The sequence below is a fragment of the Pezoporus wallicus genome, unplaced genomic scaffold, assembly GCF_028554395.1.
Source record: "Pezoporus wallicus isolate ANWC-B61680 ecotype Strahan unplaced genomic scaffold, APGP_CSIRO_Pwel_v1 contig_448, whole genome shotgun sequence".
NCBI lineage: Eukaryota > Metazoa > Chordata > Aves > Psittaciformes > Psittacidae > Pezoporus > Pezoporus wallicus.
The window spans coordinates 31,740-54,755 of NW_026636279.1; the positions used below are offsets into that span (position 1 = coordinate 31,740).

At 59.2% G+C, this 23,016-nt stretch overlaps 4 protein-coding genes across 4 annotated transcripts; 3 read left to right on the plus strand and 1 right to left on the minus strand.

The window, feature by feature from the left end:
- Window positions 1-3,642, plus strand: DHODH (dihydroorotate dehydrogenase (quinone)). The gene is made up of 8 exons (XM_057399905.1): window positions 1-33; window positions 556-755; window positions 961-1,043; window positions 1,560-1,747; window positions 2,138-2,251; window positions 2,568-2,721; window positions 2,790-2,949; window positions 3,085-3,642. The coding sequence occupies exons 1-8, from the start codon at window positions 16-18 to the stop codon at window positions 3,137-3,139; spliced, it is 972 nt and encodes a 323-aa protein (XP_057255888.1). The 5' UTR covers window positions 1-15; the 3' UTR covers window positions 3,140-3,642.
- A 1,769-nt stretch (window positions 3,643-5,411) lies between these two features.
- On the plus strand, window positions 5,412-7,370 carry LOC130594181 (haptoglobin-like). Its single transcript, XM_057399908.1, has 5 exons — window positions 5,412-5,446; window positions 5,731-5,792; window positions 5,962-6,063; window positions 6,318-6,392; window positions 6,568-7,370. The coding sequence occupies exons 1-5, from the start codon at window positions 5,436-5,438 to the stop codon at window positions 7,329-7,331; spliced, it is 1,014 nt and encodes a 337-aa protein (XP_057255891.1). The 5' UTR covers window positions 5,412-5,435; the 3' UTR covers window positions 7,332-7,370.
- Window positions 7,371-9,161: 1,791 nt separating this feature from the next.
- Window positions 9,162-18,550, plus strand: DHX38 (DEAH-box helicase 38). The gene is made up of 26 exons (XM_057399906.1): window positions 9,162-9,475; window positions 9,919-10,106; window positions 10,265-10,369; window positions 10,787-10,952; window positions 11,057-11,175; window positions 11,311-11,387; window positions 11,541-11,696; window positions 12,319-12,480; window positions 12,564-12,671; window positions 13,045-13,157; window positions 13,257-13,394; window positions 13,641-13,827; window positions 13,918-14,103; window positions 14,569-14,709; window positions 14,887-14,997; window positions 15,083-15,199; window positions 15,313-15,420; window positions 15,544-15,656; window positions 16,147-16,355; window positions 16,436-16,590; window positions 16,791-16,946; window positions 17,022-17,156; window positions 17,235-17,360; window positions 17,751-17,846; window positions 18,012-18,133; window positions 18,279-18,550. The coding sequence occupies exons 1-26, from the start codon at window positions 9,162-9,164 to the stop codon at window positions 18,361-18,363; spliced, it is 3,693 nt and encodes a 1,230-aa protein (XP_057255889.1). The 3' UTR covers window positions 18,364-18,550.
- A 511-nt stretch (window positions 18,551-19,061) lies between these two features.
- On the minus strand, window positions 19,062-22,582 carry LOC130594191 (transcription factor sma-9-like). Its single transcript, XM_057399922.1, has 9 exons — window positions 22,452-22,582; window positions 21,943-22,104; window positions 21,142-21,332; window positions 20,883-21,036; window positions 20,351-20,539; window positions 20,071-20,226; window positions 19,864-19,983; window positions 19,244-19,353; window positions 19,062-19,158 (listed from the first exon to the last, which is right to left on the minus strand). Exons 1-9 carry the CDS (start codon window positions 22,557-22,559, stop codon window positions 19,077-19,079), a joined length of 1,272 nt encoding a protein of 423 aa, XP_057255905.1. The 5' UTR covers window positions 22,560-22,582; the 3' UTR covers window positions 19,062-19,076.
- Between the last annotated feature and the right edge of the window lie 434 nt (window positions 22,583-23,016).

Consider the following 23,016-nt stretch of genomic DNA (forward strand, 5'->3'; position numbering starts at 1 on the left):
TGTCGGGCCGGGGGGATGGCGGCGCCGCTGCGTGTGAGCTGCCGGCGGGCCACGGATGGGCGGGGGACGTAGGGGAATGGGGCCGGGCCGGGGCGGGGCGGGGCCGGGGCGGCCGGGTGGGGGTCCTTGGGGCCGGGGCGGGGGGGGCTGTGGGACGGGCGCCGTCCTGACGATGTCGCTGCTGACCATCTCCCGTAGGGGCGGCTGCGGGCGCTGGCGGCGGCGCTGGGCGGCTGCGGGCTGCTGCTGGGGCACAGGCTGGCTCTACGCGTCGCCGCTCTGGGGCTGCTGCCTCCCGCCCGTCCCGACGGCCCAGCGCTGGTGCGGCTCTGCGGTGGGCGGACACCGGGGCGGGTGACGGGCGGGGGGCAGCGGGCACGGCGGAGAGAGCGGGCAGGTCCGCGGAGGTGCACGCCGGGGCTCCTGGCGTGGTCCCGGGCTCAGAAGATGGCCCCGGCCGGAGCGCAGGTCCCCCGGGCAGAAGAAACGGAGGACGGGCCGGGACGAGGGTCTGGTTCCCGGCTGACCGTGTGTGACCCGGCCCCTCCCCTGCAGGAGGTGCGAGTGCTCGGGCACCGGTTCTGCAACCCGGTGGGCCTGGCGGCTGGCTTCGACAAGCACGGCGAGGCCGTGGATGGGCTGTACAAGATGGGCTTCGGCTTTGTGGAAGTCGGGACTGTGACGCCCCAGCCCCAGGAGGGGAACCCCAGGCCCAGGGTGTTCCGGCTGGTGGAGGACGAGGCAGTCATTAACAGGTGGGACCCGAGGGTGCAGCTCTGCAGGGTCCCATGGGCTGCCCACACGGGGCTGGGTGTTTGTTTGGGTGGTACTGGCTCTGCTGTGGTGGCTCCTATGTGGGATGTGCTGAGCAGAGCTGAGCTGTCTCTTCCTGTTTCTCCTGTGTCCTGCTCGGGTCTTGTGGCCCCAGCACAGCCCTGAACCTTGCCTGTTGTGGTGCAGGTATGGGTTCAACAGCCATGGCCACGCTGCAGTGGAGTGCAGGCTGCGGGCCCGCCAGGACACACAGCTCCGGCTCACTGGTGGTGAGGCAGCTTATCAGCCTTTGCTCTCGGAGTCTGCAGGGTGGGTTTGGGGTCTCCCATGTAGTTTTTTGTCTCCATGGGTTCCATGTAGGCCAGGAAGAGTGTGTAAAGCCAGTGTCCAAGCATGGGAGGGCCCTGGCCAGACCAAGGTGCACTCGGACAGCAGGAACCCTCTTGGGGCTGTAGCTCTTCTCTTTGGGACTGTGATCAGCACCTTTCTCCAGGCATTTGCTCTGCAACAGAGGCTACGTTTGCTGCTGAGAGCAGCCAGAGCTGGGCAGTTTCCAAGAGCAGTCTCTGCTGTGTGTGCAGGCTGGAGGCTGCGGTGCTGGAGGTGTTAACTGGGGCAGCTGTGGTGATGCTCCTGTGCTTGCAGGACATTCCCAGGCAAACCCCCATGAAACACATGGTCTGCATATCCCCATCTTGATTTTAGCTGCTGCCGGGGCTCCTGTGTCAGGTGCTCTGGGCGGTGGGTGGTCCTGCTGCTATGCTTCAGCCATGTCTGTGTTCCAGTGGGGATGCCCCTTGGAATCAACCTGGGCAAGAACAAGAGCTCCACTGATGCTGCAGCTGACTATGTGGCTGGGGTCCGGACACTGGGCCCTTTGGCTGACTATCTGGTTGTGAACGTGTCCAGCCCAAACACGCCAGGCCTGCGGCATCTGCAGGGCAAGGCTGAGCTGCAGGACCTGCTGACCAAGGTGGGTGACCCTCACAGCCAGCCCAGACCACAGCTGCACCAGTGGGTGCATCTGGTAGTGCCTGCTCTGCTCCGGCCGGGTTTGCCAGCACAGGAAGGAGCATGGTGGCACCCTGGAGAGGTGGGCAGAGCCACCAAGATGTCCCCTGGTCAGCTGCTGGCACAGGGCTCACTGGGGTACTGTACTCCATCAAGGAGCACATAAGCAGTGTGGTACTGCCCTCCGCTTTGCCTCCCTGCCCCACGGCACTGGGACTCGCTGTGGGCCTGTGCAGGTCGCGTGCCCTGGCAGCACATGAGGAGAGCAGGACCCGTCCCGTGCTGCTGCTGGCAGTGGGTGCACACATGTCCCCAGCACATGTTGCTCTGTGGCTCATGCGCTGCCCTGCAGGTACTGGCAGCACGGGACGCATTGCCCTGCGCACGCAAGCCAGCTGTGCTGGTGAAGATTGCCCCTGACCTCAGCACTCAGGACAAGCAGGACATTGCCAGCGTTGTCTGCGAGGTGAGGAGGGGGGAGCGGGAGGCTGGCAAGGAGCTGGGGTGCTGTGTCCTGCAGCGTGATCGCAGGACCACTGTGCTCCTGGCAAGTCACCTCCGAAGGGACACGCAGACCTGCAGCACTCTGGCTGCTGTAGGGACAGTGCCCTTTGTAGCTCTGAGTTTATGAGGGCCTCTCTGTGCCACCCAGAGGCAGGGGGAGGTGGCTGCTTTGTCCCGGGGCACGTTGCTGGTGCATGTCCCTAAGGGGTGCTGGCCTGGCGACTGGGGGGTGAGAGCGGGGGTTGCTCGTGGACCTCATGCTGCTGCCCCCCCCTCAGCTCGGTGTGGATGGGCTGATTGTCAGCAACACCACGGTGAGCCGTCCCAGCAGCCTCCAGAGCCGGCAGCGCTCGGAGCCTGGTGGCCTCAGTGGGAAGCCCCTGCGGGAGCTCTCCACACAGACCATCAGGGACATGTACTCCCTCACCCGAGGTAGGGGCAGGGGCCTGGGGGCCTGGGCCAGTGTCGTTTGTGCTGTCCTGACCCCGTATCTGCCACAGGCCAGGTGCCCATCATCGGGGTGGGTGGTGTGAGCAGCGGGCAGGATGCCCTGGAGAAGATCCGTGCTGGAGCCTCGCTTGTGCAGATGTACACAGCACTCGTGTACCACGGGCCACCAGTGGTGCAGGCAGTGAAGCAGGAGCTGGAGGAGCTGCTGAGGTGAGTGAGGGCCAGACACGTCCCCATGGAGCCCCAGGGCAGCTCCAGGCAGCCATATGCCAGTGCTCGGGCACAGTACTGCTGGGCCGAGGCACGGTGCCAGGCCGGCCTGTGGGCACACGCTGTCCCTTGTAGGGAGCAGGGCTTCAAGAACGTCATGGAGGCAGTTGGAGCTGATCACCAGTCCTGACATGCTGCAGAACCAAGGTCATGCTGGAGGAGCTCTGCACAAGCAGGGATATGTCTGATGTTTCCAGCGCTGGGCAGGCTGGGGCTAAGCTGAAGCTCCGGTCCCAGCCTTTGGGAAGGGTCAGTGCTGATGGGGAGCAGGGGAAGGGACCTCCTGCTGGTGCTGCTGCCCAGGGCTGTATTTTGGCTCTCCTGTGTTTGGGCTCCCCAGCACAAAGCAGCATGGGGTAAGGCTCTGCTGGCTGGCGAGAAAGGCCCCCAAGGGGCAGCGCTGTGCACTGTGGGCTGTCCTCTGTCCAGCTCCTGCTGCAGCACTTCCCACGGAGGGTTTGCCTTCCCTTGTGTTACTGCCACAGCTGTGGGCCATACAGTGTATGGAGTGTCCTCCTGCCTGGGACCCACAGCCCCTGCCCTTGCTGGTGCCTGGTCCTGCACCACAGCAGCACAGCAGGATCTGCCCCCCTCCCTTCTCCAGATGTGGTACTGATGCAGACCTTGGTCCTGCCTGAGCATCAATAAATGTTTGACTCCCCTGGTCTTGTGTGTGATTCGGGGATCCGCTGGGGTCAGAGGGATGCAGTCCAGAGGGCTTAGCTCTGCTGTTCCTTGTCAGAGCATGTTTTTCCTGTGGCAGAAGCCATGTGCTAGCCCGGCTCTGGGATGGATCTGCACAAAACTCACCAGGGCTTCCTTCGTAGAGAGCTCTGCCTGAGGCTGGGTCCTGGGAGGTGCTAGGTGGCGTTTCCTCCCTTTGCTGACAGTACATAGGTGTTTGGAGAGAGCTGTGGTTATGCCCTGTTGGTTGTTATGAAAAGGCTCTGTTTGTTCGTGCCTCTGGAGTCTGCTTTGCCTTTGGAGCCTCCGGTGTTGGCTGCGTCTTTACCCTGGACTCCCTGTAGTCCTCCAGGTTTTCTTGAGCAACACAGCTTGACCTGGACACAGTGTTCTCTCTTCCGCCCCACAGCCCGCCCTGCAGAGCGGGATTGCAACACAGCTCTTCACCAGCCTTGTTTACAGGAGGAGCAGGAGTGCTGACCCTGTTCTCTATGGCCCCAAGCTCACATCAGGGCTGCCTCCCTCCTGCTCCTGCAGCCCTCTGCTCCTTCATGTCCGAGGTGTTCTGCTTATTGCTGCTCTAAGCCTGCTGCCAAGTGCAACAGCGCCTTCCTGAGTGCTGGTGCGGTTCATGGATCAGAGCCCTGATGCATCATGTGCTGGATTCCAGCTTTGTGTGTTTCAAGTGTGGCTGCACGAGTGTGACTGGTGCTGGGCCAGAGCTGTCCAGCCCTGCGTGGTTTGTGGCACAGGCACCCCGTGGGAGGGGAGGAGGCTTGCACAGGGTGGGAAGGCCTTTGCTGAAGTGTGGGACCAGACAGATGCCCCGGAGGGCTGGAGGACAGGAGGGTGCTGGTGAGATCCCGGCAGGCCCAGCTTCAGTGGTGACAGCGGGTGCGCGGCCCCCGCTCGCTGCCCTTGGCTGCGCTGCTGGAAGCAGACCCCGCGCCCGGCGCCGGCTGCCCTGTGCTGCTCCGCGCCGCTGCGGCCGCTTCCAGCTGGGCTCTGTCCAGCGGCCGCTGCACCAGTTCCCGTCAGGACAAACCAGTGCCCCGAGGGGCTCTGACCGCGGGCGTGCGGGAAGGGGCGGGTGCTTGCGGGAAGAGGTTGGCCCGGGCGCGGTGCCTTGGGCCCTGCCGCGGAACGGAGATGCTGCATCCTCGGCCAGCCCGGCTGGGGCTGCACAGGGCACTGTGGGGCAGCAGGGTGTACCCCGATGTGAGAGGTGGTGGGGTGCAGAGTATACCCCGACGTGAGGGCTGGCAGGAAGGGTGCTGGGTGTTTGGGCAGAGCCAGGCACAGGGTGGATGGGGCTCGGGCCCTGTGCCCATCACCTGCCAGCCGTGGGTGGGTGCCGGTGCTCTGCGGGGCTGGCATGTGCGCAAGTCAATGGCGTGGGGCAGCTCTGCGGGGCTGGCTCTGCTTCCTGCAAGCCTCAGTCGGTGTCACGGTGCCAGGGCACCCGGGGCTGCGGTCAGATCCCTTCCTGCATGTTCGTAGCTGCAGGATCCCAGAATGTCTTGGCATGGGGCTGCTCGGGGGCCTGGCCAGCTCCAGGACCTGCTCCAGGCTGGCCCCGAGCCAGCTGGATTTGTGCTCTTCCTTGCTGGGAAAGGTGCTGGCTGCAGGCAGTGCGGGTCAAGAGGTCTGGAGCGGGGGCTGCCCCAGGGAGAGGGAGGTGGCAATAAAAGGCGTGAAGAGGGAGCCCGGGACAGCACCAGCCTGCGGGAGGAGAGGGAGCCATGAGCATGGGGTGAGCAATGCACTGTCTGCCCGGCTTGTCCTGAGGACCTGGCCCTGCTGGGGGCTGCGGTGGGACCGGAGTGGGGTTGGAGGTGCTCCAGGTCTCAGCACTGCAGCCTCATCCTCCACAGCAGCAGGGCTCGGGTCTGACCCAGGTGACTTCTCCAGCCTGTGTCTGGTGCCCAGAGCCTCTGGAACAGAGCATGGGCCTGGCTGCGGCACTGGTCGTGGTGGAGCCCAGGCTGGGAGCAGGGGTAGGAGTCCTCTGATGAGCGTGTCCCTTTTTCCCTGCAGACCTGCAGTGCTGCTGGTTGCTGGCCTGGCCTGGACTGTGCTGGAGACTGCAGCTGCCTCCGGTACCTTACAGGGCATGGGTGGGAGCTCAGGGGCACAGACAGAGGCATGGGCAGTGGGGCAGGTGTGGGGCAGGTGGGGCAGGGAGACGGGACTGGGGGGGACCTGCTGGAGATGAGGGCTCTGTCCTGGGCTGTTCCTCCCAGCCAGCTGAGCCTCCACTTCCTGCAGAGTGGAGCTGTGTAAAGCCTCCGGAGATCGAGCATGGGTACGTGGAGCACCTTGTCAAGTACCACTGTGACCCGTACTATCAACTGCGTGGCGCTGGTGACGGTGAGGCTCAGGGCCTGGGCATAGCACCCAAGGATGGGGCTTGTCCCCTGTTCTAGGTGCTGCACAGAGCTGCCCCTGCCCCAGTGCTGGATGATGCAGTCCTGTCCTGTCCCGTCCCCCCTGGCTTCCTTGGGGCTACAATTAGCTCCCCTACTCGCTCAAGCCTGGGGAGGTACAAGCACCTTTGTGCCTCCCTGGCTATGGGGCTTTCCCCTGTGCAGAGTAGAGGTGCTGACTCTGGTTTCCCTCCAAAGGGACATACAAGTGTGATGAGAATCGAGCATGGGTGAGCCTTGGAGCTGGCAAGGAAGCACCTGTCTGCGAGCCAGGTGAGAGCAGAGCTGCAGGGGCTGCAGCAAGCAAGGTGGCAGGAGGCTGACAGTGTCTGCCTGTGCAGCCAAGGGAATGCAGGGGCTGCTCACAATTTCAGCGCCTCTCCCTGGGGCTGCTGCTGGCACCTGCCAGCCTCAGGGGCTCACCAGGGCCATGCTCTGCCCCATGCAGTGTGCGGGAAGCCAAAGAACCCCCCAAGGCAGATGCAGCGTATCATCGGGGGCCTGCTGGCTGGGAAGGGCAGCTTTCCCTGGCAGGGCCGGCTGGTGACACGACACAACCTCACTGTGGGGGCCACACTCATCAGTGACCAGTGGCTGCTGACCACGGGCAGGAACGTGTACCTGAACCACAGCGACAGCACCAAGCCAGAGGAGATTGCCCCTACACTGCAGCTCTTCCTGGGTGGCCGGGAGCAGCCTGCCCTGGCCATTGAGCACGTGGTGCTGCACCCCGGCTACCCAGAGGCTGTGGATCTGGCCCTGCTGAAGCTCAAGGAAAAGGTGTTCCTTGGAGAGGAGATAATGCCCATCTGCCTTCCACAGAAGGACTATGTGCAGCCAGGGCGTGTGGGTTATGTCTCAGGCTGGGGCCGTGGTGCCACCTTTGCCTTTTCCAGCATGCTGAAGTATGTGATGCTGCCAGTGGCAGAGGGGGAGAAGTGCCGGCAGTACTATGGGGCACGGAATGCATCCTCTTGGGTGCAGCCCCTCCTCACCAATGACACCTTCTGTGTGGGCATGAGTGAGCTGCAGGAAGACACGTGCTATGGGGATGCTGGTGGTGCCTTCGCCGTGCAGGACCCCGATGATGACACATGGTATGCAGCTGGCATCCTCAGCTATGACAAGACCTGCAGGGCCTCCAAGTATGGCGTATATGTGGATGTGCAGCGTGTCCTGGCCTGGATCAAGGACACGGTGGCAGCCAGCTGAGGGAGGGCCGTGCACGAATAAAGCTGCCCTGCACCCACCACAAGCAATCTCTGTCTGTGTATCTGTCTGCACACAGTGTGTGCATGCCCTTGGTGGGATGGTGCCTGTGGGATCTGTGCAGTGCTCCCCTGTGGTGGTGCCTGGGGGGAGCTTGTCTGCAGGGGCTGCATCAGGCTCTGTGGGGTTCTCCCCTTCCCCCTGTGTGTGGGGTGTCTGTGGGGTTCCTTCCCCCCCTGTCCTGCGTGGGTGTCTGTGAGAACCCCAGAGACTGGTGGGGGTCTGTGGGTGGTTGGGAAGAGTGGCTGGAAACTGCTCATGGGAAAGGAGCTGGGGGTGCTGATTGATGGAGCTGAGCTTGGGCAGCTTGTGCCCAGGCAGCCACCAGCATCCTGGGCTGTATCAGCACCAGTGTGGCAGCAGGGCCAGGGCAGGGTTGTGCCCTTGCACTGGGCACTGGTGAGGCCCGATTCAGAGAAAACTCCAGGAACAAACTCTCGAACAGAGTTCCAAGCTGACAAGCAGGTATTCTTTATTGCGGCGCCGGGAGACACGGGGGAGAGCTCCTCCTAACGCGTGTCACCACATTGCTACACAAGCCGGCCTTATACAGTCACTCGGCATACATGCATATTCATGAGGCTACACACGAATTATATCATTTTCCGGAAAGTTTCCGGCATGTATACAAAAATGTGGTGGTGGTCTCTGAGGGTCGTTTACTTCTGTCAACAATCATCACTTCTGGCAGTCTTTGAATCACCCGCTTAATTAACACCACAGACACAGCAATTATCTCGTCCTTCTACTTAGCAGTTAGTTTAACTGCTCCCATCCTGGACATCTGCTAGGCCCGGATACTCCCCAGCAGATGTTTACACGAGCTCAATGTCTTCATTAACACCACAAACACAGCCATCACCCTGTCCTTCTCTTCATCACTTTTACTGTGCTCACCCTGGACATCTGCAAGTCCCAGACGCTCCCCATCCCCAGCTCCCGTTTTTCTGTTCTGCTTTCCTTACGCTTTTTTAACTACGGTCCTAAGCACACAAAGCTATGCGAACGACCTTCAAGCACCGCCGTTCCTTTCCGTTACAAAGCCATAAAAACTAGCGTGACTCAGAACGTAACGTTACCAGGCCGCACCTCCGGCCCCGTGCTCAGCGCTGGGCACGGGAAGCCCCGGCCGCTCGCACCCGGAAGTGCCCCGGAGCCACATGACCCCGCGCTGTTCCCTCGCCCCGGAAGTCCGCCGAGGGACAGGTAGCGCGTCTTGTCCAGCGGCGCTGCACTCTATGGTGGCTGCCGCTCCTATAGGCTCTGGGCCCTGTGTCTGTGGTGCGCGCGGCTAGAGCGGCTCTTCCCGCGGAGCACTGTGGGGCGGCCATTTCGGCGCCGGGGGAGCTGGCGGAACGGCGCTGAGGCAACCGCAAGCGGGGCAGGGGCAGGGGCAGAGGCGGGGGCAGGGGCAGGGGCAGTGGTGGGGGCGGGGGCAGAGGTAGGGGCGGGGGTGGGGGTGGGGGGAGAGGTGGGGGCGGGAGCAGAGGTAGGGGCGGGGGTGGGGATAGGGACAGGGTTAGGGTAGGGTAGGGGCAGGGGTAGGGTAGGGGCGGGGACGGGGTAGGGGCAGGGGTAGGGTAGGGGCGGGGACGGGGTAGGGGCAGGGGTAGGGTAGGGGCGGGGACGGGGCAGGGACAGGGACAGGGGCAGGGGCAGGGACAGGGGCAGCGACAGGGGCAGGGACAGGGGCAGACGCAGACAGAGACAGGGGCAGACGCAGACAGAGGCAGAGCTCCAGTGCTTACCCCTCTCGCCCGCTCATCGGCGGCGATGGCGATGGCCGAGGGGTCTCTGCACCGCCTGGCGGGGACCACCCCGGACGGCGAGGCCGGCGGGCTGGTTCTGCGGCAGCGCAGCGCCGCCGCCGAGCTGCACGTCTTCAAGGCGCCGGCACCACGGGGTTCCTTGCTGGGCCTGGATGTGCTGGCGGCCCAGAAGCGGCGGGAGCGAGGGGAGGAGGAGGTGAGCAGGAAGCGGTCCCGGGTCGCCTCGCACGGGGAGGACCGGGAAGAGAGCCGCGGCGAGGCGGGCAACGCCGAGGAGGACAGCGACGAGGGCACCCGGAGCAGCCACGGCGTTCACAGGTAGGTCTGCGGGGACGGGCGGGTGTTCGGTGCCACCAGGTCCTCCGCGGCTGCCGGATCCCCGTGGGGGAATGAGCGTGAGCACCGTCAGGGTGTGCGGGACTGCGCCGGTGACCGGCGGGGCGGCGAATTTCCTCGGGTGGGACCGGGGGCACCTCTAGGTTTGAGGAACTCTGGGCAAGGCTCTTCGCTGCTGCCCTGCCTGGGGTGTTAAGGGTAAGTGCTGTCAGGCCTGCAATCACCAGCCTGGAGGCTGCGGCCTGTTCAGAATTGCATGTGAGAGCATCAGAGACGCGGTGTGCTGTTAGCAAAGGATAGAGAGAGCACTTTCAGCTGTAAGCTTCTGCTACGGCAGAGGTTAGAAGTAGAGTTCTGTGAGTCAAGTTGAAGGCCAACTATTCCTCAGCACTCTTGAGCTTTTGTTCTCTGCTCTGTCTTTGCAGGCATTACCGTTCTACCCATGTGGAATCACCTTCCTACACGGGGGGCGTCAGTGAGGAGTTTTGGGAACGCAACCGGCAGCGTGAAAGGGACCGTCGGGCACATGGTGTCTTTGCCTCCTCCAAGGAGGAGAAACAGCAGAAGAAGGAACGCAGTAGGGACCGGGACCATGATCGCAAACGGCACCGTGGTAATTGTCCCAAAGGCCTTTGTGCCTCTTACTGCTTAGGGCTTGGGCTCATCCCTCAGCCTGTTTGCAGTCCTTAGCTAATGTTCATGGTGGTTTCTGCAGCAGATCTGGGAAGCCTGCTTGTGCACTTACCCCATGATCTCACTTTCCTTTTGCAGAGGAACGGGACAGAAGTCGTCACAGCAGCAGGTCAGACAGGGACAGCTCATCAGAGCGCAGCAGCAGGAGGAGTGAACCAGAGAGTCCCAGGCATCGGCCCAAAGGTAGGAGTGGGACCCAGCAGAATTCTTATGTGAGACCAAACAGGAAGGGGTTTGTTCTTTTTGTTGTTAATATTTTCTGCTGCTTTTGTCACGACAAGTGTGGGTCAAAAAGCCTGTATCTTTTAACATTTGTGGTTAGGGTAAACCTAAAACTCCTAGCCTGACCTGGGCCCAGGAGCAATCTGCCAGCCATGTGTGTGGACATCTGGCTGATCTCTGTGCAGTGGGGTCTGTTCTGGGTCTGTGTGAAAGAAATGTGGTCACTTGGCAATTTTCCTTGGAATTCTGGCCCAGTCCTATGTTTTAGATAGGGGCAGATGGGTACCCTCTCTCCGTGCTCCTTGCTAGGTGTACAGTGGCTCCTGGTCATTAGGAGGTCACTGAACATCAGGTGCCAAACCCCATCTTCTCTGCTAGATGCAGCCACGCCGTCTCGCTCTGGCTGGGAGGAGGATGACACTGGCTCCAGCAGTGCTCGCCGCTCACAGTGGGAATCTCCCTCGCCCATGCCTTCCTCCCGAGACTCGGAGCGCAGCCACCGGCCATCATCACAGCGGGACACGGACCGGAGAGACCGGGACAGGTATGAGTGCCTGGGGCTGAGCTGTTAGTTGCAGAAAGGGGAGGGTGTATGTGAGGGTTGTGCCTGGCTGTTGACACCAGTTCCTCCCTTGTGCTGTTTTCCAGGTCTGTGAGGAGCAGGTACTCAGATAAGACACCATTGCCCACACCATCGTACAAATACAACGAGTGGGCTGATGACCGGAGACACCTCGGGTCTACACCACGGCTGTCCAGAGGGAGAGGTGAGGAGCCAGGGTTGAGCTACCTGGGAAAGCACTGTGGAAATTCCCTTCTCCCGGGAAGCACCAGGTTGGGTGCTGTAGGGTTTCCCCCTGCGCGCCCGGACTGGGGCCGCACTGACCTGCTCGCCCCTCCAGGCCGGCGCACAGACGGGGAGGAGGGCATCGCCTTCGAGACGGAGGAGGAGCGGCAGCAGTGGGAGGACGATCAGCGGGTGAGAGCCGCGGGTCTCGGGGCGGGCAGGCAGCAGTGCGGGCGGCGGGCGGGCTCCCCCCGGCGGCCACATCGGGAGCAGCGGCAGCGCCCGGCCCGGCCCTGGTGGCTTCCGGGGCCGAGGGAGCTCATGGCAGCGCCTCTCCCCTCCCAGCAAGCTGACCGGGACTGGTATATGATGGATGAGGGCTACGACGAGTTTCACAACCCCTTGGCCTGTTCCTCCGACGAGTACGTGAAGAAGCGGGAGCAGCATTTGCACAAGCAGAGGCAGACGCGCATCTCAGCGCAGCGGCGGCAGATCAACGAGGTAAGGGCTGTTGTGAACGAGTGGGGTTTGCTGTCCCTCCGTAGATCTGGTTGGTGGCTGCAAAGCTAAGCCTCTGCTGCGAGGTGGGGAAGCACGGTGTGTGTCCTGGCCCAGGCTCACAGGGAAGCTATTGCTAAGCTCCCCTGGACAGTGCAACCCTGTACCTGCTGCACAGAGTAACTGCAGTGGTTCACAGTGCGCAGGGCAACAGGAATGTGAAGGGCTATGCTCTTGCTGTTCTGGGGTGTGAGTTACATCGCACGGGTTGTCTGCTGTTGGCCCAGTGATGGTGGGGGTTGCTGCCCTTAGCACAAGCAGGATTATGTCCTGGCTTCCTGGTGTGTTCTGAGTATGGCAGGGGCCTTGTGGAAAATGCCTCTCCTGCATTTCCTTGGAGACAGCCTTGTTGAGCATGTGCTTCATCGGGTCAAGACTGCGTTTCCTGTACCCTGCTGCTTCCAGTTATTGATTCTTCCCTAAGTGCTTGGTTTCAGGCTTCCTAGGCTGGAAGCATCAGTTTCATCCTATTGTCAGTGTGGGTCCCAGACCCCTAAGCTCTGGTGTGATCTTTTGGGCTTTCTGTGAGGCTTTTGTATTCTTTCTAACATGCTGTTTCCCTTAGGATAACGAGCGCTGGGAGACAAATCGGATGCTGACCAGCGGTGTGGTCCATCGGATTGAAATTGATGACGATTTTGAGGAGGATAACTCAGCTAAAGTGCATTTGTTGGTGCACAACCTGGTGCCCCCTTTCCTAGATGGAAGGATTGTCTTCACCAAGCAGGTAAAAACTGTGGCTGCAGACTGGTGGCAGGGAGCCCCAGAAGTGTGAGCTCTTCATGCTGAAACAGTACCTCTTTCCTCTAGCCGGAGCCAGTCATCCCTGTCAAGGACGCCACCTCAGATTTGGCCATCATAGCCCGGAAAGGCAGCCAGTTGGTGCGAAAGCACAGGGAGCAAAAGGAGCGTAAGAGGGTATGCTGTGACCTTTTTTTTGACTTACTACTGCCCTGTATATGTTATATAGTGCTTTACAGCCTTTGTTTGGACTTTGCAGAGTATAGGCTTTGGCAGCAAGTGATAATAAGGAGTTTATATTTTTGTGACCTGGGATATTGTTTATCCAGCATATCTGTCTGGATACTCTCTGTATCCAGACCAGTGTCTAAAGAGCTCTGCTTTGGCTCACTTGGAAGAGGGAGACTTGGTATAGGAATGGGGTATGTGTTCTGTGTTCTAGCACTAGAACTGTGGGGCTAACATGCTTTCCTAGTCTTATGAATAGGATTGGAGAAGAATGATTTGTCAGGGCTTGCTGTGGCAGTTATGGTGCTCTCTCTCCTTCCAGGCTCAGCATAAGCACTGGGAGCTGGCAGGCACAAAACTGGGAGACATTATGGGGATCAAGAAAGAAGACGAGAAGGATGAGATGGTGACAGAAGATGGCAAAGTGGATTACAAGTATGAGCTTGCTTTTAATTACTCCTGCTCAGTCAGTAATGGGGTCTATATGGGGTCCATTTGCTTAACAAAGTGTGTGGACTTCTGGTGTTTCCTCAGGACTGAGCAGAAGTTTGCTGAACACATGAAAGAAAAAAATGAAGCCAGCAGCGAGTTTGCCAAGAAGAAATCAATCCTGGAGCAGAGACAGTATCTGCCCATCTTTGCTGTGCAGCAGGAGCTGCTCTCCATCCTCAGGTATGGCTGCTAGGGAGCTGGTCAGAGAGCATTCCCAGGGCATTGACCTATATCTCAGAAACCCAAGTGAGAAATTCTCCCAGCTACATGGCCTGTTTGGATGCTGCACCCTCAGGAAACAAACCCCGCTGCCTTGGTGGCAGTTCTTCCGTCTGAGGGGGGTGATGCATGGGTGACCAACCAGGGCTGTGAGTGCAAAAGCCCTTCATGGTGTGTAAAGAAATACTTTTTCCCTTTCTTCTTTAGAGACAACAGCATTGTGATTGTGGTGGGGGAGACGGGGAGCGGGAAGACGACACAGCTGACACAGTACCTGCATGAGGATGGGTACACCGACTACGGCATGATTGGCTGCACGCAGCCCCGCAGGGTGGCAGCCATGTCCGTTGCCAAGCGGGTCAGTGAGGAGATGGGCGTGCGGCTTGGGGAGGAGGTGAGCCTGGCAGTGGGTGCAGGGCTGTGGGCTGAGGACAGTGAGTGCATGGGACTGTTCAGAGACCAACTTGTATCTCTACCCTCCCAGGTGGGCTACGCCATCCGCTTTGAGGACTGCACGTCCGAGAACACGTTGATCAAATACATGACAGATGGGATTCTTCTTCGTGAGTCCCTGCGAGAGGCTGACCTGGACAACTACAGTGCTATCATCATGGATGAGGCACATGAGCGCTCGCTCAATACTGACGTGCTCTTTGGCTTGCTTCGGGAGGTATGTGAGCCTGGACAGGACAACAGCAGCACAGAGGACATGAGCTGGTCTTAACGCAAAGTACTGACAGGGATGGGCCTTCTCTACCAGGTCTGGGAGAAGGAAGCAGCTCTGCCACATCTCTGCATTGCTGCTCCACCATCCTAGCCTGTGGTTCTAACCCTTAGTTTTAATTAGCTGTTAAATCTCCCCTAATGCCAGAAGTGCTGCCAGAAGCTTGCTGGCTAGCTGTCACTAGGTACAGAGATCTTTGCTGGCTTAAGGCTTCCTGGACCAAGGTTGGTCTTACTTAACTGCACAGAGCAGTTAAATAAGCTTAACTGCATCTGTGTTCCCTGGCATTAACAGCCAGTGACTCTAGAGTACAGAAGCTCTGTCCTGTGCTGTTGTCTCAGTAACAATAGAAGCATCCTGCAGCCATGCCCAAGGGCCCTTTTCTTACTGTTCCTTTCATCCGCTTTGTAGGTGGTGGCCCGACGTTCAGATCTGAAGCTTGTTGTTACCTCAGCCACCATGGATGCGGATAAGTTTGCCTCCTTCTTTGGAAACGTTCCCATTTTCCACATTCCTGGGCGCACCTTCCCTGTTGATATTCTTTTCAGCAAGGTATGGTCAATGTTGCAGGGGAAAGTTCTGTTGTGACAGAAGGGGGTTGATTCTCGGGTGTACAGCACTCTGTGGTGGTCAAAGGATAGAGGAGGAGAAGCTGGGCTGTGATGCAGTCTTGCACGAAGGGTTGGGCAGGTCACATACTGATGTCTGAAATCTGGGTGTGCCTTTCAGACCCCACAAGAGGATTATGTGGAAGCTGCAGTGAAACAAGCCCTGCAGGTCCATTTGTCTGGTGCTCCTGGAGACATCCTCATCTTCATGCCTGGCCAGGAGGACATAGAGGTGAGCTGGAAGGGTAGGCACTATCCTACCCCCTTGTTGTTTATGATTACACCCCATCTTATGGTTACACCGCTCTTGTGCCTAGGTGACCTCAGAGCAAATCATTGAGCACCTCGAAGAGCTGGAGAAGGCGCCTGCGCTCGCTGTTCTGCCTATCTATTCACAGCTGCCATCGGACTTGCAGGCCAAGATTTTCCAGAAGGTGCTGATGTGTTCTTTGTGGTAGGGGTGGGGGTAGGAGACACTAGTACAGGGAAGACAGGTAGTGAGAGGTGCAGGCGTGCCTTTTGTGACTAACGTGCAGTATGCTTGCAGGCTCCAGATGGGGTCAGGAAGTGCATTGTTGCCACCAACATTGCAGAGACCTCACTAACAGTGGACGGCATCATGTTTGTGATTGACTCTGGCTACTGCAAGTTGAAGGTAAGCCATGATTTCCTGTACTATTTATGTCTGTCATCTCTGGGTTTGGTCTGAGGGGGTTCTGTGACTGGGTAGTGACCCAGCCTTCCTCTTTCTTCACTCTGTTCTGCTTATGTCCTGCAGGTTTTCAACCCCCGTATAGGCATGGATGCACTGCAGATCTACCCCATCAGTCAAGCCAACGCCAACCAGAGGGCAGGCCGAGCTGGCCGAACGGGCCCAGGCCACTGCTTCAGGTAGGCACATAATGGTGTTCCTGTTCCTGTCCTATCTGCAGCTTGGCATCAGGTTATACATACTTTTTTCTCACTGGAGCTGTTTGTTGTCTTGAACTTCTGGAGGTATGAGAGCAGTAGGCAGGTCTTGAGCCCTTGTCTTTTGGACCCAGTGCCTCTGCAGAGGAAAGGCCATGCTCCAGTTTCTTCCCTTGCCTGTTTTCACTTGTGGCTGTTCTGCCCTTGATCCTGTGAGGGTAACAGCCAAGCCAAGCAGCTTTCTCAATGCATTGCTTTGAGGCTGGTCTGTGCCCAGGGAATTACTGTGCTTGTGAAGGGTGTGCACTGTGCTGCAGCACGGGTACCCTTAAGCGCTGGGGAGGCCACATGTTGGCCAGGGTAGAAGTTCCTCTCTGATGTCCTGCTGGCTGGGGGGGGCAGCGGTGGGTGAGTCAGTAGTGGACACCATGGCCTGAATGTGAGGAACATGCTCTTGTCATCTGTTTTCCAGGCTCTACACCCAGAGTGCCTACAAGAATGAGCTGCTGACAACCACAGTGCCTGAGATCCAGCGCACCAACCTTGCCAATGTGGTGCTTTTGCTCAAGTCCCTGGGTGTGCAGGACCTGCTGCAGTTCCACTTCATGGATCCGCCCCCTGAGGACAACATGCTTAACTCCATGTATCAGCTGTGGATCCTGGGAGCCCTGGATAACACTGGTACTTTGGCTGCTGGGGCAAGCTGTCACCCTGTGGGAGTGGGACCTGCCCAGCTGCTGACCCCTGTGCTGTTCCTATAGGTGGTCTGACCTCAACGGGACGTCTCATGGTGGAGTTTCCACTGGATCCTGCACTCTCCAAAATGCTCATTGTCTCCTGTGACATGGGTTGCAGCTCCGAGATCTTGCTTATTGTCTCCATGTTGTCTGTACCTGCCATCTTTTATCGGCCTAAGGTACTTGTTTGCTCCTTCAGCAGTCTGGGGCTTTCCGCTGATATTTAGAATCATAGAATCGTTAGGGTTGGAAAGGACCTTAAGATCATCCTGTTCCAACCCCCCTGCCATGGGCAGGGACACCTTTCGCTAAATCATATCACCCAAGGCCTTGTCCAGCCTGGTCTTTGACTAACCTGTGTTCTTTTCTCACCCTTCAGGGCCGAGAGGAGGAGAGTGACCAAGTGCGGGAAAAATTTGCTGTTCCCGAGAGTGATCACTTGACTTACCTGAATGTTTACCTGCAGTGGAAGAACAACAGCTATTCCACATTGTGGTGCAACCAGCACTTCATCCATGCCAAGGCCATGCGGAAGGTGAGGCTGTGGCAATGAGGCTGTGGGTGGGAGCATTACACAGGAGAGGGGTCTGACTGTCACACACCCCTGCAGGTGCGGGAGGTGCGTGCCCAGCTCAAGGACATCATGGTGCAGCAGCGGATGAGCCTGGCATCCTGTGGTACTGACTGGGATGTTGTCAGGAAGTGCATCTGTGCTGCGTATTTCCATCAAGCTGCAAAGCTTAAGGTGAGAGTTGTCTCTGCTGGTCTGAGGCTGAAAAGCCCTGTCTGGGAGCTGGGGCACTGACGATACTCCTCTTTGCAGGGCATTGGGGAGTATGTGAACATCCGTACGGGCATGCCTTGCCACCTGCACCCCACAAGCTCTCTGTTTGGCATGGGCTACACACCAGACTACATTGTGTACCATGAGCTGGTCATGACCACCAAGGTGAGCTTGAGCTGAGGGCTGGCCGAAAGGCTGATGAGTGCTGTCATGATGAGGGAGGTGGGAGGGCTTTGCCGTGATACTAGGAGTTGTTGGAGGGGTGGTTATCAGCATTTCCCATCTATACCAACCAGGCATGTCTATGTCATCTGCAGAGTCCTGTTTGTTCCTTTTTTTCCCTGACCTGTGTGGGACATGTTTGAACTTTGCAGTCTCACCAAGTCCAGCCCGTAGCAGCTTCTGAGGCTGGCAGGAATGATCTGGAAGGGGTGTAGCCCAGCATGAAAAGTGCCATCAGCAAGTGGGGGAGGGGGGGAGCTGCCATGGCTCTGGAAATGGTGCCCAGTCTGCAAGTGCCATCCTGCTACTCTGACCTTTCCTCTGTCCCTGCAGGAATACATGCAGTGTGTCACCGCTGTGGATGGAGAGTGGCTGGCAGAGCTGGGCCCCATGTTCTACAGTATCAAGCATGCTGGCAAGTCACGTCAGGTGAGTTTCCTGTGCAGGATGAGCTGGCAGACAGCAGGCCCACTGCATACCTGCTCTACAGCACGGTGTGTGCTCTCTGACGTGGAGGGAGCAGGCCTGTGGGCTTGCAGCGAGTCGGCTGCTGGCCCGCTCTGCCTCTCCCTGACCTCCCCTGCCCTGCTCCAGGAGAACCGCCGCCGTGCCAAGGAGGAAGTGTCTGCCATGGAGGAGGAGATGGCACTGGCTGAGGAGCAGCTGCGTGCCCGCCGGGAGGAGCAGGAGCGCCGCAACCCTCTGGGCAGTGCCAGGTAGGTGCTGGCTCTGCCTGGCCGTGGGATGCCTGCTGAGGAGCAGGAGTAGTGAGCTGCATGGAGCACGCCAACTTTCTCATGGGTGCTGTGGTGCAGGGAAAAGTTACGTATTCCGCTAATCACCCTTGTTCTCTCCTGGCAGATCTACTAAAATCTACACCCCTGGGCGGAAGGAGCAGGGCGAGCCCCTGACACCACGACGCACCCCAGCACGCTTTGGCCTCTAAGGCAGCAGTGCCCATTGTTTTGAAGCTTAAAGACTTTCAGGAGAAGCTGAGTCTTAGATGTGTGCCCAGCCCCTCCTCTGATCACTGTACTCTCTGAGGCACTCTACAGCTTGTGGCCCAGAAAGGATGTAGTGCTTGGCACTGATTTTGCTACAGAAGAGAAAAGACTTTTATTTGTTTAAAAGTTGTCTAGTCCTTGCTTTGTTTTGCACTGTTTCCTGTCCCGTGGGCAAGAGGGGGGTGGAAACAGCCCTGCAGAATTGTGGGGGGCTGGTAATGTGAAGTTGTTGCCCTATAGGACACAAGGCACAGTGTTACACTGACCTAGAGGGCAAAGGCGCCCTGGCCCATACTACTGCAAAGGCAGTTCTGCCACAGCCTGTGCTCAGCTGCCCTTGCCCACAAAAGCCCACAGGGCCAACCCTGTTTCAAGCCAGGCTGTGCCAGGAATTCTCACCTTCAGCTGCTCACACTTGTGCTGCTGCTCATCTGTTCCAACCATGAGGTACGTGTCTTCTTCCCGCAGTGTGTCTTGAACATGCCTGGAGGAAAGGGAGAGGAAATGAGGGGATGCAATGATGCAAAGACAACCCTGATCTGCTGGTGTTTCAGGAGCTTGACTAGTCCAGCAGTTGTCCATGTGTCCCATACATTCCTGCCAGCAGCAGTAACTGCTGTTTGGGCTAGCTCAGCTCCACTCCTGTGTTCAAAACTTACTCCTCCTTTTCACCTAGCAGCTCTGCAGTCTGCTTGATTTCCCACTGGATCTTGTGCCTTAGTTTCTCATTTGAATGCCTGAAAACAAGGTATGAGCTGAGCGACTCGGTGTGAGAAGGCGGCAGCCACCTGCCCCTGTGTTCTAGTAAGGCTTCTCACTCACGTTGGCTCCTTCACACACTGGCTGATGTTGACCAGCAGCAGCTCTGTTTCCTTTTGCAGTCTGCCACTGTTGGAGCATGGCAGAGCTTGGGCAGAGTGCAGGGGTTTCACCTGGAAAGAGTGACCACAGTGCCATGTGTGCTTGCAGTGCCTGTGACTGCTCTTCCCAGCCTCCATGCGCTAAGGGCTGAAGGCAGTTGGAGAACCCAGGCTGTGCTGGACCAGCGAGCTGGGCTGAGGAGAGGGTGGTGCCTCAGGAGACCTGCTCTGGAGCACCACTGTTAACCTCAGCACTACTGCCCTGTTGTTCTAACATGGTAGCTTAATGCAGAGGTGCTTCCTTCTCGCAGCTGAGTGAGGAGGGGTACTTTAAGGAGAAGGTGGTGTGCTTTGCTGCTGTCAGACCCTCAGCTTCCTCCCTTGGCAGCTGGGAGCAGCAGAATGCTGTCCCCTGTCCTTTCCTTTCCACCCCTCCCCTGCCTGTGGACCAGGATGTTTGTCATTCCCTGGTACTAGGGGGCCCATCCTGTGCTCCTGTCTTGGGCTGTGGTGCTGCCTCTTTCTAACCTGCATCTGCTCCATGGCCTTGCTGAGCTCTTCCTTGAGGAAAGCCAGCTCCACCTTGCAAACAACTAGTTCCTCTTCTCGCATAGCCAGAGTTTGGGCGCTGTCCTTATATAGCTCTTGCCAGTATTGGGCTCGGCTCCTCAGCTCACATAGCGTCTCCTGGAGGGAATGGGCCTGTTGGTGGCACAGAGAAGCAGTGAGAGGGACACAGGCTGAGCACAGACTCCTGGTGCCCTGTGGGAAGGCCCAGGACATGTTTACCTCTTGCTTACACTGCTCCTGGGACCCCTGCAGCTTCCTCAGCTCCCAGTGGAGCTGCTGCTTCTGCGTCACATAGGCTGCAATGTTCTCCTCCTGCTTGGCTTTCTCTTGCTGGGCCTGGGCCAGCTCTGCCTGCAGGGTGGTCATGTCCCTCACCTGTGTGCAGAATCACGGGGCAGAGGGTGCTGGCCAGGCCATGGCAGGCTGGGCTACCCAGGGGCAGTGCTGCCCAGGGGCAGAGTGAGCTCTGCACCAAGGGCTGCCCTGTCCCTGCCCTCACCTGCTGCAGCAGCTCTGCCATGTGCTTTCTGTTGGAGGCCACTTCTTGGTGCAGGACTTGGATGGTCTCCTTGGCTTCACTCAGCTGCTGCAGGTTTTGCTGCTCCCGGGCGTGGGTGGCTCCCAGCTCTTCCTGCAGCCGAGCCAGGTGATGCTGCAGGCCCTGGCTCTGCTCCTCCTGTGTCCTCAGCTGAGAGAAGGCAATGCATCAGGGAATGCAGCATTGCTGTGCTCGAGTGAGGTCTGTGCCCTCTCTCCTGCTGCTGATCCCAGCTCACTGTGCACTCCTGCAGCATAGGCTTTGGTACAGGGCTTTATTAACTCTCGAGAGTGCTCTTCCACTCCTTTGCCTGCAGCAGCTCTTGCTAGAGCTGTTCTTTCCCATCCTACTGACAGCGCAGCTCCCCTTGCAGCTCTCATGGTGTGGCAGCCTGCTGCTGGCACTGGGTGGGCCCTAGGTTACCCACAGGGGCAGAAGAGACCGGGCCCAGGCTGACGGAGGGACCCCACAGCAGGTCCTGCCTGCTCCCTACCTGCTCCCTCAGGGTTTGGAGCTGTTTCTGGTTCCTCTGCAGCTCCTCTGCAGCATGGGCCGCAGCATGCATGTGTTGCAGTGCCTGCTCGAGGGTCACCTGATGCTTCCACTGCCACTGGCTCAGCTCTGCCTTGAGCTGCTCTGCCAGCTCCCTGTGGGCACAGGCACAGCCTGAGCTGCTGCAGCGCCCGGCTGCCCGCCTCTGATGGAGCAGTCACAGGGAGAGCCCTGCTGTGCTCCGGCTGTGTGGGGCTCACCTGCTCTGAGCCGGCTCTGCTCTGCTGCTGGCCGCTTTCTCCTGCAGCACGGCTGCCACCTCGCAGCCCTCATCTTGCTGTGGGTCCTCCCCCAGGCACCGGCACGGCTGCTCCCCTGTGCGCTGCGGGGAGTCCAGGCTGGCAGTGCCTAATTCGGCTGCTTGAGACAGCGCGGCTGGCACTGCCTCCCCCTGTCCCAGGGAGGAGCCGCCGCTGTGGTTCTGGGGCACTCGTGGCTCCTGTGCCCCCCTGGCTGCTTCCCCCCAGGCTCAGGGGCTGCCCATCCTCCCTCCCAGGACTGCAGAGGCAAACCCTGTCTGCCCCTTAACTCTGCAACTGGTGATGACCCAAAAGCACAGGGAGCCTCTGGTGACCACAGGGTCTTGCCATTCCCCATTGTTAACACCAGGATGGACAGAGTGTTGCAGTGTGTGAACATGCAGTAACTGATGCCTGCTGCCTCCTGGGGTCCTTTTGTGCCTCATCCTCCAGCCACATGTATGCTGGCCTTTATGGGTGCCAAATGTCTCCTTGCTGCTGCTCTCTGCCACTGGGGCATGCATGGGCTGCAGCTCTGGCTGGAGCCACCAAGACTGTGGCAGCCCAAGACTGCTGCAGCCTTCACATGTTCCAGCCCAGAGGCCTTGGATGCCCCATCCTCACCCACCCACCTTCCTCAGCACTGCCTGGCTCAGCCGCACACCCCAGCTGTGTTCTGTGTCAGTACCAGCACTTCTTAGCTGCTCTCTTCTGCCTGCAGTGCCTCATTTCTGCATCTACCATTGCCTATGTGAGCAGCACTGCTGTATGCTGTGTGCTGGCCCCTGTCTGGTCCAGTGTGCCAGAACTGACCTGCTCGAGAAGCAGTGTGTGCTTCTCCAGGATGTTGTAGCTGCTGTCCGCATGGCCATGGGCAGCCACGTCAAAGGTGACCTCTGTCTGCACTGCCTCATCCTTCTGTTCCTGGGGAGAGGTGCATCACTGACCTGTGGGTGCCCAGCCCTTGGATGGTGCCCAGAGTGTCAGTGGGGCCCTTAGGAGCTGCAGTCTTCCAGCTGTGCTCAGCTGGGTTTACTGGGCCATGCCAGCCATGCCTGGCCCATGTCTAGGGTGCTCCATACAGGGTGAGGTGCTAACTCCTTGTCCCACATGTGGCTGGCAGGATATATCCTGCCCGTCCCTGAGCACTGATCACCAGCAGTTCCCACAGGCAGGCTGCTGGGCAGGCATGGTGCCTTGCCCAAGATGTAAGAACATGGCCAAGGGTGGGGGACTCCTGCAGCCTGGCCTGTGGCACCCTCCAGCAGTACCTTGCCCATCACCGCCTGGCACTGCTGCCTCAGAAAGGCAAACTGCTGCTGCTGCTGCTCTGCTGTGCTCTCCTGGTGCTGCAGCTGCACCAGCAGCTCGTGATTCATGCCCCTGCAGAAGTCCACGTACAGCTGCAGTGCCCGTATGGAGGCTGGCTCCAGCTCCGGTGTGTCCTGGCATGCCTGGGGCTGCCCTTGCCATGGCTCTGGCACCAACGCTTGCCTTTGGCCCTAGGACACAGCATGAGCAGCACTGCTCTTGCTCACTGCTCCAGCCAGACCCTCCTCCAGCTCCTGGCACGCACCAGGGCTGGATGAGGCTGCTGGCAGCCCAGAGAGCAGCACTGGGGTATGTTGGTAACTGGTGGGTGCAGACCCCCCCCCACCCCAGGCAGTACCACCCTGTGTGTGCTCTAAAGTCCTCTTGGGCTCACGAAGCCAACCCCTGACCCTGCTGGCACTGCAGTGATGCCAGCAGGAGCTGTGGCTGCTGTGGGAAATCGCGGCAGTGGGACCAGTGCAGCTGCAGCAGGAGCGGACATCCCCGAGCCCTGGGGAGGAGCCG